The 16777-nt window shown below is 41.6% G+C and overlaps 1 protein-coding gene and 1 long non-coding RNA gene across 7 annotated transcripts in view; one reads left to right on the top strand and one right to left on the bottom strand.

The window, feature by feature from the left end:
• Window positions 1–16777, top strand: part of LOC140663148 (uncharacterized) — a 304620-nt gene that overhangs the window by 52204 nt on the left and 235639 nt on the right. The window lies entirely within an intron of this gene.
• Window positions 1–16777, bottom strand: part of LOC140663146 (CUGBP Elav-like family member 3) — a 353573-nt gene that overhangs the window by 150456 nt on the left and 186340 nt on the right. For 2 of the 5 annotated variants that reach the window (XR_012046228.1, XM_072887115.1), the window contains exon 3: window positions 1520–11736. The exons of the other annotated variants lie outside the window; for them this stretch is intronic. Coding sequence is in view for 1 of the 2 variants with exons in the window: in XM_072887115.1 (XP_072743216.1) it covers window positions 11659–11736 (78 nt within the window). In the remaining variant the exon portion in view is untranslated. Of the gene's footprint in view, window positions 1–1519; window positions 11737–16777 lie in introns of those variants that run through there. 5 annotated transcript variants of the gene reach the window in all.

Here is a 16777-nt window from a genome sequence, read left to right as displayed (position 1 = left end):
GACGTTCTCTGATCCGTAGTAGTCGGACGTGCTGTACTAATATAAATGAGCCGTTATGCCCGCGATAATGATCCTACCTGGAGGCGTCGGTGATTATGCGCCAGGAAACAGCCGTTCCCTTTAAATGTGGCATTAGGCCGAACTTTCACGTAAGGAAGTTTGCATAAAGGTTACTTCTCTCGCTACAAGTACTTACAAGTATGCGTTGTAAGACTTGCACGTATTAATAGTTAACCGTTACTACGACCGGTCTGCGCCAACGCGCGGTATTAAAGAAAGATTCCGTGTCTTTCTCTTCTAATTTAATTAACGTGATCGAGTAATTAATATGTATGACCGTTTAAAATAATAAAATCTCCTGAAACACTCCTATTATCTCGTATAACTGACGCGATACCGTAAGAATAACAGCGTGCGATTCAATGCGTTGAAGATTGTAAGCTTCAAGTGCCGGGGAACAAGAAAAAAATATTGCCGCCAGATTATTAAAATCTCTCTCTCTCTCTCTTTCTCCCCCCCCCCCCCCTCTCTCTTTCGGCGACGCGTCGTGCGTTACCGATACAAACTGTGCGTGCTTGGAAGTAACAATAAGGGTGAGCATTATCGCAAGTGCGGAGAATGGCGGAACCGGTAAATTTATATCGTCGGCGAATGCAAAAAGGTTTTATTAGCTTTTTACGCGCGGATAGATTATGTCTTGCGCCACCTCTCGTCGTTAATCTTTAGAGTTTCGTGAGGATAGCGGGCAGACAAGCAGGGGTGAGCCTGCAGTGTACGTCGGCACGCGACGTGCCCGCCTATCTGGCCCATGTTTCAGTCGGCGTGTTTCTTTCTTTTTTAGTCTCGTCTCGAGTGGGAAAAAAAAAGAGAGAAGAGCGTTACGATAAAGCTCCTAAATAATTGCGGCCGGCCTCTCGACTCTGCACGGCTAATACGGCTGCCTCCCCGATGCCAAATTGCAAGCTTCGGATGACCGTTATCGAGTTCGAGGATTGCGAGGAACGCAAGAAGAATGCGTGTAATGCCCTTTTTTCTTCTTTGCGATCCTCGAAGAACGTTTTTATACAACCTGTATTTCTTTTATAAGCAACACACTTATATACGATCGAACGTAGGACGAGCGTAGGCTTACCCAAGACAACGGTTATATTGTCATCTCTTAAGAACTTGCGGGTCCGCCGAGCTTTGTTTGCGGCCGAGCTTTGCAAGATACGCCAGTTAAGTAAGGAGTTTAATGCCGTGATGGAAGTCGAGCCGTTTCGACTGACGGAACGAAAGCGCTCGGAAGAGACGCAATTGCGACCGAAGGGCAGGCTAAGTGCTTTTAACGACAAAAAAGCAAGACAGCCATCCAGCGTAAAAGCCGCGATGTTATCGGCGGAGGTTGCGCAGCGCGAAGGTAGAAAGGTTGAGCATGAATATGCAACTAGCCTCAGTCGTTAAACGCCTCCGTTACTCACGTTGCTTCTTGATAAGTCCACCGGCGTTCGCCATTGTGCTCTCCATCTAACCACTGAATGTTGGATAAAAAAAAAAAAAAGAATATTTAACCCATATATATTGATACCGTGAAATTATTGCGTGACAAAAAATCTACAAAATTAATATACGACCTCTTGTTTGATAATTGTATGTTTAACCATAATAAATCTTGTACTGTCAATCGATTAAAATTTAAAATTGTCCGATTGAAAAGTTTAATCAATCGTAAGAAATATGTATGTAAAAAAAAAACAGAGTTCCTCTTTTTAAAATATATATTTATCGTCATAATTATCGCCCACGATAGTGCGAAACGGATACGTATCGAATCTATCTCGGTAGAATTTCGATTGACATTTTTGTCGATATGGGAGAACGTTAATTAAACCGCTTCGCGTCGCATCGAAATTCCATGAAATTTGAGCGATGCCCCGTTCGAGCAACCGAGTGTGCTAATCGCACAGCACATCGGCGCGTACTGGAGCTACACGCTGCGGCATCTGCGCATACATCAAGCTCGGCTTGACACGACTCTCGCGAGTCGCGATGTTCGATTTTCGGCAGGAATTTGTAAATATTGCGTATATGCGCGAACGGTGCGCGCCGTCAACATGGTTTCGCATAAACACGGCTACGTCATCCGCATGGCTCGGTGAGCCCGTTTGTTCCCATTAACGATTGAAGTTGGGCCGATCGCGACAGATGGGTGCGACGTGACCGTACACCAGCAGCCGCATTCCGCGAAATCCATGAAATATTTAACCGCATTATTGATTCCCTCCGTGTGGTCCACGAGAGTGCTCCTCGTCGTAAATTCATTAGCCGCGAAGTTCGCTGTTGGCCCGAACACGCGAGCCCGACCCACGTGTTCCCCGACAATTATCGAATTTCTGCGATATATCTTTGCGCCCCGGTACGTGTGCGCCGTTGTTCACAGGGAAAAGTATTCTCGTTGGAATTGTCGAGCTATTTGTAGCAATCTCAAATAACATGAAAAGCGACAACTAATTTTAAACGAAATCTCAACGTTACTAGAATGTAACGATCGTTTTCTTATTCCTCTCGGAAAGCATTAATTTCTTTATAGCGTTTTAGCGTAAGCCGGACGTAACGATTGCTTCGAGTTAAGCATGTTGCCGTTCTTATCGGATTTTTTTTTTTTTTATTTTTCGTAGTCATCAAATTGTATCGGAGAGAAAGGACTTGATTTGCGACAGTTTATTTATATATCGCACTTTGGAAGGAAAAAACACAAAAACTGCCGTTCGCTCCTTCTCCCCTGATTTCATGGTAATCAATGGACCCAAGCCAGAAGAACCCGAGGAGGCAAATAAAGGGGGATAGCGGCGGGATGCGTGGAAGAAGGAAAACGGGAGAGAGTAGGAGAGAGGAGGATGAGGTAGAGGTAGGGAACCTCGCTCTCTCGCAGGACACACATAAAATATCAGCCGGAAGATTACCATCGTCCTGCTCTTCCCCACGCCGGTTTCCCCGCATCCGCTTTCTGCCGCGGCAGTTTTTACCGAGAATATATGCACCAACCGGCGCTTTGTTATTTTCTCCCTTTTTTTTTCGTCAGTCCTCTCCTTTCTCCTCGTGCGTCCCGGGCGCGACCAACCCAACGACCCTTTTCCCACCTACCCTTAACCCCTCACTCCTCCCATCCAATTCTACCTATCCCTGTACGGTTTTACTTCCGGTCACGAGTGGCGATGCCTGTAACTTACGTATAACGGCGTGGAATTATCAATGAGCTCACGGCCGCGAGCTTATCGTCGGTCGCGCGCAATCAACGCTACATCACCTGACTTTGTTACCGTACTGTACTGTGCCGCCCGTTAATTTTTTTGCCATTCCAAGAAAGAATGTCGCCACACGTCACACGTACGCTCGAGCAGAGCGTAATTTATTGCGTAGCGTGTTTCCTATCGTTGTATCTGTTAGCTTCGAAACAAATGCAATGTGCGCCGCTGTACATTTTTGTTCGTCTACAAATCTACATATACATATACAGTTGACGGCTGAAACACGGCGAGGAATCATATTCGGAATTCGGAGAATCGTCGAAAAGCACTCTGTGCTCCGAATCTGTCAAAAAATTTACGCGCATTTATAACACGTTCTCTTTATATTTCGCGAAAATTGTATGCACTCGAGAAATATTTTCAATGTGTTTCACGAAAGTTTTAAATGAAAAGAAATCTATTTTTTATCTTTAATAAATTACTTGTCTAACGCACGTATGATTTTTCAACGCATAGATTATACAATACTTTGAATGTCGAGTTCAGATCCGTTAGATCCATAAGATTTGAAAAAAGTGGACGCGCCTTCTGGTTCTTATATCCACTTCTTTTTCAATTTTTTCAAAAGTAGGGAGGGGTTGTAACGAGATGGAAACGTCGATACACATCGTAACTTTTGGCCGCGATAATACTTGGCTGTCTATTCCCCACCCGTCTGGGCCAGGGTATCGATTGACTCGCTCCTTCCCTTTTCAATCCCTTCGCTTCTCTTTCCAGCCACTCGGTTTCAGCCGGCTCGTGATTGACGTTTCATAATTCAGTTGTACTGCTTGATACGACATGCGAAGAATCGCCCATCGAATCCCGCGGACCAGGATTAGAGGCGGCGCGAATGCTCTTTCGTAATTCCTCACACATATTTCTTCGGCTTGGGTCACGATGATATCGTCGCCGAACGAGAGAACGCGAAATGGAATTTATCACGATCAAAGGGATAAACGTAGGAGTGGCGGAAGAGGGATGGACTTTCGCTACTCTGCAAATCAAACGGTAAGCGGATTTATTTCTGCATTCGACAAACGTATCGTCGCCGCGTATTCTTCGCCCGTGAAATACTTTATTCTATTCGGCCATCGTATTTTCGCGACCTGGCCCCTGGGAAAGGAACGCAAACTCTCTACGTCGTTTGTAACGCGCGTTCCAATTGTCGTTCCGGATAATTCCTTCGACCGTCGGAAAGTGGTTATTACGTTGTCCACAGAAATGGAACGACCGGTAAGATAGAGCCGACTACGGCGTCTTTGTGTTGATAGAACGCTGGTAAAACGGAAAGAGAGAGAGAGAGAGAGGGGGGGGGGGCGAAGAGAGATAAAAAGAACAAGAAAGAGAATGCTAGATCTTTTTGGTCAAGCCCCAGGCTTGCTGTCTCTCAAAAGAGCTCTCAGTCCGCGTCCCATCCTTTCCGTTTCTCCTGGCGACTGCCATTCAGCGCCGTGCCACCTACACGAAGTCAACCCTCCTTGGGCTGCTCTAGCGTGGAGCTTTTACTACTTTCATTACTTTTTATCGTCGCTCTCTCGCTTCAAGAGCTCGTGCGCCCATTTTTTAATTCGCTATGGATCGAGCAGCGCGACGTCGTGCTCTCTCGTCGGAAAGAGAGACTATATTAAGCTCGTAATTCTTACAAAGTGAAATCTAAGAGAGCCGCCAGAGCACCTTGGTAGCCGGCTTTTCCTAGACGTGTGTACTTTACGATGATTAGCACGAAGCGGCGGAGGGGCCATGTGCATTAATCTCGTGCCACGCCGCCAGTGAGGATCGCCCCGGAGTCGCTACTGCCGCTGATGCTTTAATCCAGTTAGTCGTAATTTTTTTACAGCGGTTATTACACAGTTACGACTATGAAAATTACCATCGCGCGTTAAATTATCATTACATGCGCGCATATACGCGCATTAAGAAATTTTACATTTTCCTAAATTTTCACACTCCTAGGAGAATAAAAACTTAGCAGAATAATCGATTAATATGATTTCACTGCCGCACTACGCAAGATAAAATAATTTATATATTTAATTATACATAATTATAATTATATATAATTATACATAATTATATATAATTATACACGTGCGAGAAACGTTTATAAAAAAGATCGATGGATCGATGGATTTGTCATTTTCTTCGCATGTTATGGCGGAATAGGAAACACTTGCGCTTATATAATCATGCGCTTTTCATCGCGCTACTGTCGATACAGGCCCTTTGTTGTACACGAAATTATGTTACGTGACAGGTAAGTGGAGATAGAATCTGCTTGTACGTTTAGATTAGTTTAGCACGAGTGTGCAATTAGTTGATTACGCTTCGGCCAACTTTATTTCACGGCCGCGCGCGGAATGCGACAGAATAAACCGTTATTGGGTGCAGGCAGGCTTACGGCGTTAACGCGCCAAGGCGCTTTAATGCACGGTCGCCGATCGAGGCGTTTCATCGGCCGTAGTCGTAACGGCGCTCGACAACAATACAAATCGAACCGGAGCAGGCTCGAATGCCGTGTATACGGCGCGAGAACGAGACGCGAAGCATTCCAATAAGTGGATTGACTTCTGCAAGCTCCGTATCCGCCCTTACCTTTCGATATCGCTTCCGAACGCAGTGGAGCACACAGCGAGGGATCGAGAAAATTCTCATGAAAAATCCGCCACAGTTTACAATCTGGCTAAATTTTAGGCCATCGAAATATGTAACTCAATGAATGCGTATGAAACTTTAATTTATATATTATTAAATATTAATTTTAATTATATTATTTTATCATTTGATAGTGTTTATTCAGCATTTTTGTAATAGTATAATCTTTTATAATAGCATAGTAAAAGGAACTTCTTCTTCAAAACGATAAATAATAATCTTGAATTGTAATGTAATAATTGTAAATGCATTAACTGTGTACTTATTACCGATTAAAAGCATCGAAATTAATCAATTTCATATATTATATTAGAAAGGCTAACTTAATATGTCGCAAAAATATAAATATTCACATTACATTATATTATATTATGTATTATATCGTTTATATTGTGATATCATGTAAGCTCAAGTTATGATATATCTACGCCAATGCAACAAGGCACAACTTTACACCATCCTTTTTACACGATAAAAAGTAGAGTGATAGGCCAAATCCCTATATTCTGCACAGTGTTCCGTCTTGCCGGAGGAGCTCCATCGCTCAAGCTTTACGCGCCACGACGACCTTATTAGACAACCCTGATTTGTGTCCTCTGGCGAATGCTCGGCATTTCCGAGTAGGTCGAGAATTTGTCTCCCAAAATACGACGTCCTGCGGCGTTGTCGCACGATAGCGAGCAGATTCGACATAAAAAATTGCGTCGATTCAAATAACCTTAAGAGCAAACAATTTTTACATCAAATCTGAATTATTTGATTCGAGTTATCTGAAACTACGGATCTCGAGGGCAACATCCGCGTAATCAGGATGACATTACGAAATGGACGGGATAAAAAGGTACGAGAATCAACACGATACGGTATCATCTCGCGGCTCGCGTGTTCATTCTGATGAATTACTTTCAGTTTCTTTTCGCGCGCGAAACCGCGCGCGTGCGAGACTTCATTAAACGGCCGCGCGAAACGTCATCAATAATTTTAACCGCGCGCGCGGAAGTTTCGGCGTTCCGTGACCGAAATTCAATCGCGCGAGCTAGGCGGCAGAGTTTATTACGGTAAATTCGTTCTTTCTCGTTTCAACGGAGCCGGATACAATTTCCGACGTGGCGTTGCAGATCGCCGGCGCCGCGTTGCGTCGCGTTGCATCGCGTTGCATCGCGTCGCATCGCATCGCATCGCATCGCATTGCAACGGCGCGATTTTTGCTCAATGAAATATTCACATTATCGGCTATGGTGACGCAGGCTGGACTTCATTATTTTCAACGCTCGACACTCGACGCACGCACGAGAGCGCGAATTGCCCCGGTTAACTTTATTCATTATTTGCGTGTGTATCTTCGCTTCACCGATTTTTCTGCTTCCGTGAATCAAACTGCCAGAGCGATTCGATGCGCGAACCAATGGGAAAAAGATATAGAGATATCGTGCGGAAAGGGTTTGAATCAAATCAACATAGGTTGCATTAGAGAATACGGGTATTCGTGTAAATTCGTATTCTCGCTTTTGGATGCTGCTCGTCCACTCATTTCGTTGCCTTTCGTCCCTGATCGATTCTTTACAAATATAATCTTTCATGGGTGAATTTAATTATCAAATATAAAAGAGACAACAATTTTTCCATAGATATTTTCCAAGAATGGAAATTTGATATTTCTATTTAATATTTATATGCATTGCGTGCATTTATTATATAAATTAAAGATAAAAATATTTAATATTTACTTATAATTTTTATCGAAATCTTTATTCCTTTTACATCTATTATTGTATTAGAAAGCAGCATTATTAGTGACGAAAATATTTAGTTATGTTTGTAATTTGCAAAAGAATACGTTCAATCAACAAGAGCGATTTATTTCGCGTATGAAATAATTAAAATTTATCATTGCGAAATTTAATAAATTTATCATCGTGATTTATCATGGTTGTGATTCTCGATTCGTAGCGTGTTTATCATTTTACGGCCAAAAAACAAATAGAAGCAACGTTTATGAGAGCTAATTGGATTGCACGGGGCTGTGTCTTTTCATTAGCGTTTACAAGGCCTTGTTTCTCATCAATCTCGCCGACACGTACAACAGCCCTCTTCACCCGAACGAAATGCACGCGCTGCAACATGTAATGTGGTTTCGAACTATTCCCGCGGTTTTGGCCGTTGAACAACAAAACCGATGGGACTCCCGGAGAGTGTTCCGATACTATTCTCTTGGTCTGCCTACTCGTCCGTCACAAACTCTTATAATTAATTACGCACGCCAAACCTATGCCCTTGTTTACAATTTTACTTTGTCCTACATTGAAACTTCAACAATGCAAACAATTTTTATGCGTAAAGCCAGAGTTTGACTGCAATAGCAGACTATAAAATAGCAAACAAAAATAATGGCAAAATTTATTTCTTTAGCGAGCATTGCGTTGCAGAGATAATTTTAATCGCGATACTCTTTGCGTCTATATGCTGCCAAAGACAAAGCCGATGGCGTATAAAAAAAAGATTCCCATTAACAACGTATTTCTTCTCCCATTGTTCCGGTTTGCGATTGCCTCGTATTCAACCAAGGTTTTAATTAAAAGTTTCTCATTACTGCCGTTGTTTGGTGGCAAGCCTGTCGCCGAGCTTTAAGTCTCGTACATTAACGAAGCCTGTTTACGATACCGCTCGCCTACCAAAGTAATTCTTTTACGTACACGAAAAGCGAAGTTCACATGTGGTTGAAGGCCCTCAGTACCAGTAACGTTCTAATAATTGCGTCGACTCTTTATAGCGTTGTTTCGCAACGAACTCGCAGAGAAGCAACGTTGCGAGAGGATTAAACACCGAACAAAAACTCGGTTTCGACCGCGCACAAAGACTGGTGAAATTTAAAAAAAAAAGGAAAAAAGAGCAACCAGATATATCGCGGCTGAATTCTGTTACAAGCTTTTTCCAAACCGTTCATACTCGCTGACATATTCGATTTGCATACAGACCGAGCGAATTATTGCCCGTTCGCTGGAATAGAAACGGTATCGCGTACACGGGATCGCCGGTAGATTGGGTTCATTAGCCGGTGGACATCAATTTTTCCAGTAATCAGTAATAAAGCCTGGCTTTAAACGAGCTGCCAGCGCAAACGGTTTGCAAGGCCTGAGGGGAAAACGGTCGACGGTCGGTCTGTTAAATGAAACAAAGCCGTTACAACGAATGGCTATCCAGCCTCTGTACCCGCGAGCAAACGGGGATGAACAGGCGGAGAGTAGGATGGAAGGAGAAAGGGAGGAGAGAACGGAAAGCATCCGCACCAAACGAAAGAGGATGAGCGCGGAAAAAGTTAACGAGAGAAAGAGAAAGAGAAAAAGAGAGAGAGAGAGAGAGAGAGAGAGAGAGAGAGAGAGAGAGAGAAAGGGAGAGAGAGAAGGAGGGAGGAAGAGAACGGTGCGGCGAGTGGTTGGTAAATTAAAATTGTTTCCCGATTCGGAATGGAAACATTTCGTGGCTGCCCCGGCTGTTCTGTTGGAGTTTCTTCGTTTACCGTTACCATGGCACATCGCGCTCGTCGCGGGATACGCTTTTTAGAAACAGATGTACGTGCGAATTTGAAGCTAAAGCGATAAACTGAAATGAGCAAACTGATGCTTTTCCTTCATCCACGTAAACACCTATCAGTTTCTACCACGTTCAATAGTTTTTAAATTCCAACACTATCGATATACTGATATTGCAGATTGCCGTCTCTTTAGCTATAACAATTAAATTCAAGTAGATAATACAAAATCATCTCGTCTTACATTTGATAGAAAGATTATTTCATTAAAATTTTGATACATTTTTTTCTTAACTGAAATATAAATGTATCAATAATTTTTGTGTTATAAATAATTGAAGATAAAAAGTTTCCTTTCTCTCTTTCTTTATCTTTTTCGCAAAATAAATTTTTCAGATATAACCAAATAGAGTAAACTCTATTACTCTCTCTCATTAAAATTCAAATAAATTCACTTGCTCAGAGTTTTGATTTAAAGTTTACCTGTCAAGATACATTATGTTAAATGTTAGAAAGTTAAAGAAAATAATGGCATTTCTCAACAATTCTTATCATAAAACGTGATACCAAGTTTGTAAAAAAAATTTGTCATCAAAATCATAGTTTTGAGACATCTCGTATAAGCTTTATGCAAGTACTGAGTACAAGACGCAGTTGAAGGCTTTCTTCTATCATGAAAGTTTAGTAACTCGAGGGGACAGGGCAGAAAGAGATAAAAGGGAAAGGTGTTTCAAGATATGCGGAATGACATCAAACATGAATACCGTATACCATATATATTAAACGTGCATACTTATTAAATGGATAGGAACTTATGAACTTTTGGAGACACGTGCAGTTACTTCATTATGTGTTATTTGTTTTATGTCTTTCAAATTTAAATAAATTATAATATTAATATTAATATTAATATTAATATTAATAATATTAATTATTTTAGAAATTAGAAAAAAATGTATTATGTGTGTAATCTTTTCTTATCTTTACAATAATTATACATAAAGTGCTAATCACAAAGAAATTGGAATATTATTAAGAATCTTATGATTAAAATATCACTTTTTTACGATGAGGTGCGCATAATTTTTTCACATCCACGTCAAGACAAGAAGCTACTTTTGTGGCGATGGTAACCCAGCGAATCGAATGGAGAGGCGAGTTCAGTGTAAAATAAGTTAGCAGAGCCTCTTCCTTCTCCCCTTCATTCTCTCGCCTTCTCTCTCTCTCTCTCTCTCTCTCTCTCTCTCTCTCTCTCTCTCTCTTGCATTTTCGTTCTACCTTCTCCACGTTGGCCCAATCACTCCCTTTCCCTGCCTGCCCTTCCGCCGGAAAGTTCCACGGGCGCTCGACCGAGGCCGGATCGCCCGCGGTTTTTGCAGAAACGACCTCGGTATTTCTCCTCGAGCGAAATTAACGATCGCAGAACACCGGAGCGCACCTTCGCCGGGATAAAACGCGGGGTTTACGTTTTGCATGTACACACTCGCATACAGTAATATGTGTATCCCGTTCCTTTTTCTTTTCCCGTCGTCGCTACCGCCGTCTTCCCTTTCCGGTTCGTATACGATATAGTCTATACAGATACACTCGAACGCGTTTGCCATCGCGCGCGGTTGCTCTTTTTTTCTTTAATTTATATATGCGATAAGAATAAATATGTCTCACACTCATAGATGCTACTATTATCACCAACTTTATAAACAAAGTGAAATAGAATGTTTGAATTTGAGAAAATTAAGTTTAAATTTTAGATGTTAGTTCAGAGGAGGAAGCATAATCGTCTAAAAGTGTTGTTTTCCATAATTAAAATATGGAGAAGCTGGCATTGAGGCAATATTGTTACCTTGTTGGCGGGTAGTTTCTGAGTTTGTTAACATAAAATACTCCAAAGCATAGAGAAGTAGTGGTTCTTTCAATAATATATATTTCAAGAAAATACGCTGAGTATCGAGCTTTGTGTCCCGGCATGCAATTGTTTCAAACCATGACCAGAATATACGGGTTGTGTAAGCAAAACGTAAAGTATTTGGTAGGAATAAAATTGAGGCATCTGTCATTGTAACATAGAGGAAAGAGAAAATAAATATAATATGTTTGAATATCGTATAAGAAGTCGATCGCTCAAGGACACTCTTTTAAGAAACGCGAATACCAGCTTCGCGAATTGGCTAGGAGCCATCTATATCTGCTACGCGATCAGTATCTTCTTTATACGTAAGAATATTGCCAGTCGCTATCTTTACCTTTTCCATGTACAATGCAAACAATTCTGACGGGACAACTTACCTGAAACAGAGAAAGATACGTTTGGTTAGATTATAATTATTGATAATTAACGGAATTTGTGTTGATATAATGAGTACATTGTTACAACTATAAGCGCGTTTCCCCCTAAATTACAGCAAGAAATATATCTATTTATCATATCACATAAAGATATATGTATTTTGTGGAGGTATATAACATGACAGAAACCGGCGCAGCGTTACCCTGTAATAATATACATTTTATCGCGTCAAGGATAATATATGACTTATGCAATTTGCGTAAATAGATATATTACAGGTGTCGGCAATAGCCGTTAACCATAAATCCGAAGCATTAATCACCGTGCCACGCAAACAAAGCGCGGTGAAAAACACGGATCGTTCTAGCCAAGCAAGAATTTTCAAACGATACTTATAAGCCGCTTATCTCGAGGTCAAACCTTGCTGAGGAACAACATTAGGCACCGTCTACGAAGCGTCTCCCCGTCGTCACAAAGCGGGCTTACATATTCATGGCCTTAGTGGCGACAGCAAGGTATATTAATACCCCTGCAGTCGCCTCCTTTCGCGTGTCGTTCTTTTTCTACTTTTCGTTTTATACTCGATTCGTTTTATCTCGAATATATATTCTGTATATATGCCAAGTTTGTTTAAACAAAGATGAAATAAAACATTCTATGTAAACATTAATTAATCATTTAAGTAAATTTTCTTTCTGTGACGATCTAATTCAACTAGGTAGGAATTCAATTGAGTAACAAATTAGAGCCAATAAATTCCATATTTTTTCCTTCGTTCAGCACCATCGAGTTTCTCCTCTCTTAAAAGGCACCAGTCGGAATGACAAACCTCACTCGCGAAACTCGCGCAGAATCTTTTTATATCACTAATTAGAATGAATGCGTATCCGTATCTATTCATGGAAATAATTATCTCACGTACCGCGAAAGAACGTCGGTCGTGTATAGACCTGTGATTTTACAAAAGGGAGACCATGAGGAACTGTAGGTATTCATAATTTTACGTTATCAGCCAACGACACGAAGATATCGCGCCGTTCGTCGAATGCAGCCGCGATGTTCTTCCCCTCGTTATCGGCGCGAGGTATTCGCGCAGAAAAATTGCATGTAACGAATCGTGACGGCCGGCCGATCTCGTTTCCGATCACGTTTCCGCGGTATTGAATCATCCAATTAGTGTCGTCGCGTGGCGGGAGAAATGAAGAGATGACACGCTGGATAGTCGGGTATACGAGAACGCGTCCAGGTGCCAATGCTTCCTGAAAGAATATGTCGTAAGAGAATCCGTATTAAATATACGGTAGATTTGCTCAAACTTTCCAATTAGAGATTCCTGCGTTTGGATATTTGTGCGTCTATATGAATATACGTTATTTTAACGAGATATATTCCCGAAACGCCTCTCTGCGCGAAAGTGAATCCATGTACATTTAATGCGTTTTAGTAATCTCCGGAAATCCATCCATTGTAAGATGCTCTGTAGCAAAAACTGATCGATGTGAAATTTTTGGCTCGGCGAGTGCTTGATGCTCTTCGGTAGTTTTCGAATGCCGGATGATTCCCAAAAGATCTAGATATGCGGACGTAAGTGGGTTAAGTCGCGCGACTTTTACGGATTAAGGAGAACGCAGCCAACCCTCTCGTCTGCAGACGGGTCACACGACGAAACGTCGAAAACGTGGGTCCGCGTTAAATCACGTTGGAATTATGGCGAGTTTTATGTCGCACGCGTACAGAGAACGAAAGAAGAGATTTCTTCGTGCCTAGATGTGCCTCCAGAATATTATTACGCGAGCATCACCCCGAATACGAAACACTTGGAGCGAGTCGACATGGACTACGGCAAAAGGTCATTTATAAATCCCTATCTGGAACTATCTGTGGAATAATATTGCGCAAGATATAAAGTAACAATCGTAAGTAATAATCTTAACAAATTTCTTCATGATTCTCGCGAAATGTAAATCCATAACGCGCGGATATAAATCGCTACTCGTTTAATAAATAAACCATGCAATAAATTCGATGTGTAAAGAGACCATAGGGGGCGGTGGGATCAGGGGGCAGTTTCCTGTCGCATAAAATATTCGGCAATTCATTTTAGCACACATAATTAAAGCGCCATGTGTGCAGGAGGTCTGCCATAAATCTCCGGGATCAGCAATAACGTCGGAGACTTGGCCGTTGCCGTCGGTAGTACGGATGATGGTGATGGTGCAGTAGAAGTGTTGGTGGTAGGTAGCGTAGGGTGCCTACAATTCGTCGACGAGTTTGGTGAAGAACGGTCTGGCATCAAGTCGCGAGAAATTATGTGAATGTTCTCGCCCTACACCAAGACGAGCGATAGCTGAGAAAATGGGGAGCCGCGTACTGGGGAGAAAACCGGGGAATCAGAAAGCCATGGCCGCGGCTGAGGTGTCTAGACTTGGCTTGGCTCTGCACTTTGCACGCCGTACGTATTCAAACCGATTTGCGAGGATTCGCGCGACAAAAAGTCAGAGAGAAAACGGGGGCAGGGAGAAAGAGAGAGAGAGAAAGAGAAAGAGAGGAGAACCCGGGATTTACATTGGTAATGCGTGCGCCGGAAGGGAAGAAGTCACAGGAATAACTCCGTTGAGGAAAATCGAAATCATGGCGGTTTCTCGATGTGACTCTTGCCATTGCTCTAGTAAGCTGTCAAAGATATCGAGATAATTTTATTTCATATCATTATACATTGTCGACTAAATATTCGACTGTTTGTGTTATTTTCATAATTCTATCAGACGTGTTTGCTTAAAAGATAAATGTTTATTTGTTTCAACAAGATTTTAAGTCTAATATATATATCATATATGCAGTTTAAAATACGTGTAAAAGTTTCTAGTCAACAAGATGCAGACGCGGAGCTAAGCTCAAGACAATCGGGAACTCGTCGTCATTTGTGGCTCACCACCCTCCCTTCATGTCATGAGGTCGGACGTGGAGAATGTCCCTGACTGGTATCCCAGAGCCATGATTATACAGCAACATCGCGCTCGTTTATCATTCCGGCTATGCGCGGCGGCAGGCAACGCGATCTGTCTCTTCGTGGTAAGATAGCCAAACCCTTATTCGAGGGGGTTGGCCGGGGAGCGTAGCCGCATCTGGACTGCCTCCAAAAGACCAAGACACCCCAGAATCTCCTGGCTCGGTCCAGATCCCCCTCCGCTCCGCCGCTGACTTCATAAATTCAAGCGCGCTCCCCACCTTAAGCCAGAACCGCGTAACTGTTTCTAACCAATTATTATAAATAAAATGTGGCCAGCCGTAATGACAAACGGCAGGAGAGCGGGACCGTCACGTGGTATGCCGAGCTCTTCGCCAATGGGCTCGGAGCCATCCGCCTTACTATACTAGTCGAAGGATTACGGCGACCTTCTCTTTTCTTCTCATTTTCCCTTCTCCTATAACAGTCGATGCAGTCTGCCTGCAAGATCTATGAGGTAGAAAGTTTGGGTTTTCAGTTCCAAGAACATATTAGACATAATGCGAAATTGCTAAATCGAAATTGACGATATATTTGCAGACTAAATTGTAGGCTCGATGTATAATTAATAGCCTGCTTAAATTGCTCAAAAAATTTTGTTCGATTTTTTTCAGATCATTTAACTTCCGGGCACATGGCAATGAATATTAAACGGAATTGGCGGAAAACTTTCTTCGAGGCAATCGGAAAATAATAGAAGAAATATAATCGCAGGAAAAGCATTAAAGATTGAATTGATTTAACAATATTATGATTGTGTTTCTTTAATCGTAATCTCGAAATAATTAAATGAAAGTTATTATATAAATATTTTATTACATAATATTAAAAATGATTGCAAGTTTTATATGTAAGACTTGTGTGGAGATTGTGAAGTGGTGGAAAACTAGCTGGCAAAGAACGTGCAATAAATAAGCCCGCGGGGTTCTGTATCGCGATTAAAGCCATATTATGTTTGTCAAGGCTCTCGTGATTGTTGTTTATAGCCGAAAAGCAGCTGTCTTATTCTGGCAAACTTTGCTGGCATTCTGTACTGATATGAGTTTCACTTTGTCGGCCATTGAGTATGAAACACCGCTATTTTTTATTCAAAATTCTGTTAATGAATAAGCTATGAATAATAACTATTTTAATGCAGTAAAATTATCAATCTGTTACTTGCGTCTTTATCTGACTTAAAATAAGAATTTTAATAATCTGGTTTTTTAAGCAGATACATATATTTTTTAAATTTAAAGTATCACAATAAACATAAATAACATGTGTTCGGAATATAAAATGTATTTCATGATTACAGAAAAGAAAGATAGAATATATTATTTGTGCTTATCGCAATAGTATATAATAACTCAGATTTTAATTTTCACTGATTTCTTGAAAAGGGAAATAATGTATACACAAACCATGCTACAAGTCGGTATTATTTGTCCTCAAACAACTATCTCTCTTAGCAAGAACAGCGGACTGGTCGAATCTAATTTGGTTTTTGCTATGATGCGCTTTGCATCCATTTGCGTTGCTATCGTGCTCTCTGACTCGAGGTAAAAAGTTGAAATTAAATGGATTCATGCAGCTTTCTCGGATTCAACTCGACATTTTTCCTGCAATATGTGTATTGCAAAATTGCGCTGCACAAAAATGATCTAATTCATCTTCTTCTCTTACAATAGAATAATAAATGAAAATTTCGAGATTCTATTTAGAGAATAAATTGAGAGAGCATTTTGAAATTGTAACAAAATGTCACAGTTACATTGTAGGGGATATGCGCGCGTCAATCGAAATGAAATGAATGCGCGGGCAAAGTACAACCGCATGCGAAAGTAATTAGTGTCACTTGTCACGCGGTGTACGCGCGGTCCAAGGGACAATTCCTCTACGACTTATCGTTACCCACCCACCCTGGTGAAAGGCAGCAGCGCAGCAGTAACAGCAGCAGCGGTTGTAGCCCGCACCCCGGTCGCGTACACGCAGTGGTAAGCCTAGACTCACGTAGAACGTAACTTTGTGACGTCACACCGCAAACACGCCAG

Source organism: Anoplolepis gracilipes, chromosome 2 (assembly GCF_047496725.1).
Source record: "Anoplolepis gracilipes chromosome 2, ASM4749672v1, whole genome shotgun sequence".
In the NCBI taxonomy this organism is placed as follows: Eukaryota; Metazoa; Arthropoda; class Insecta; order Hymenoptera; family Formicidae; genus Anoplolepis; species Anoplolepis gracilipes.
This window is presented reverse-complemented; position numbering and strand designations above follow the sequence as displayed.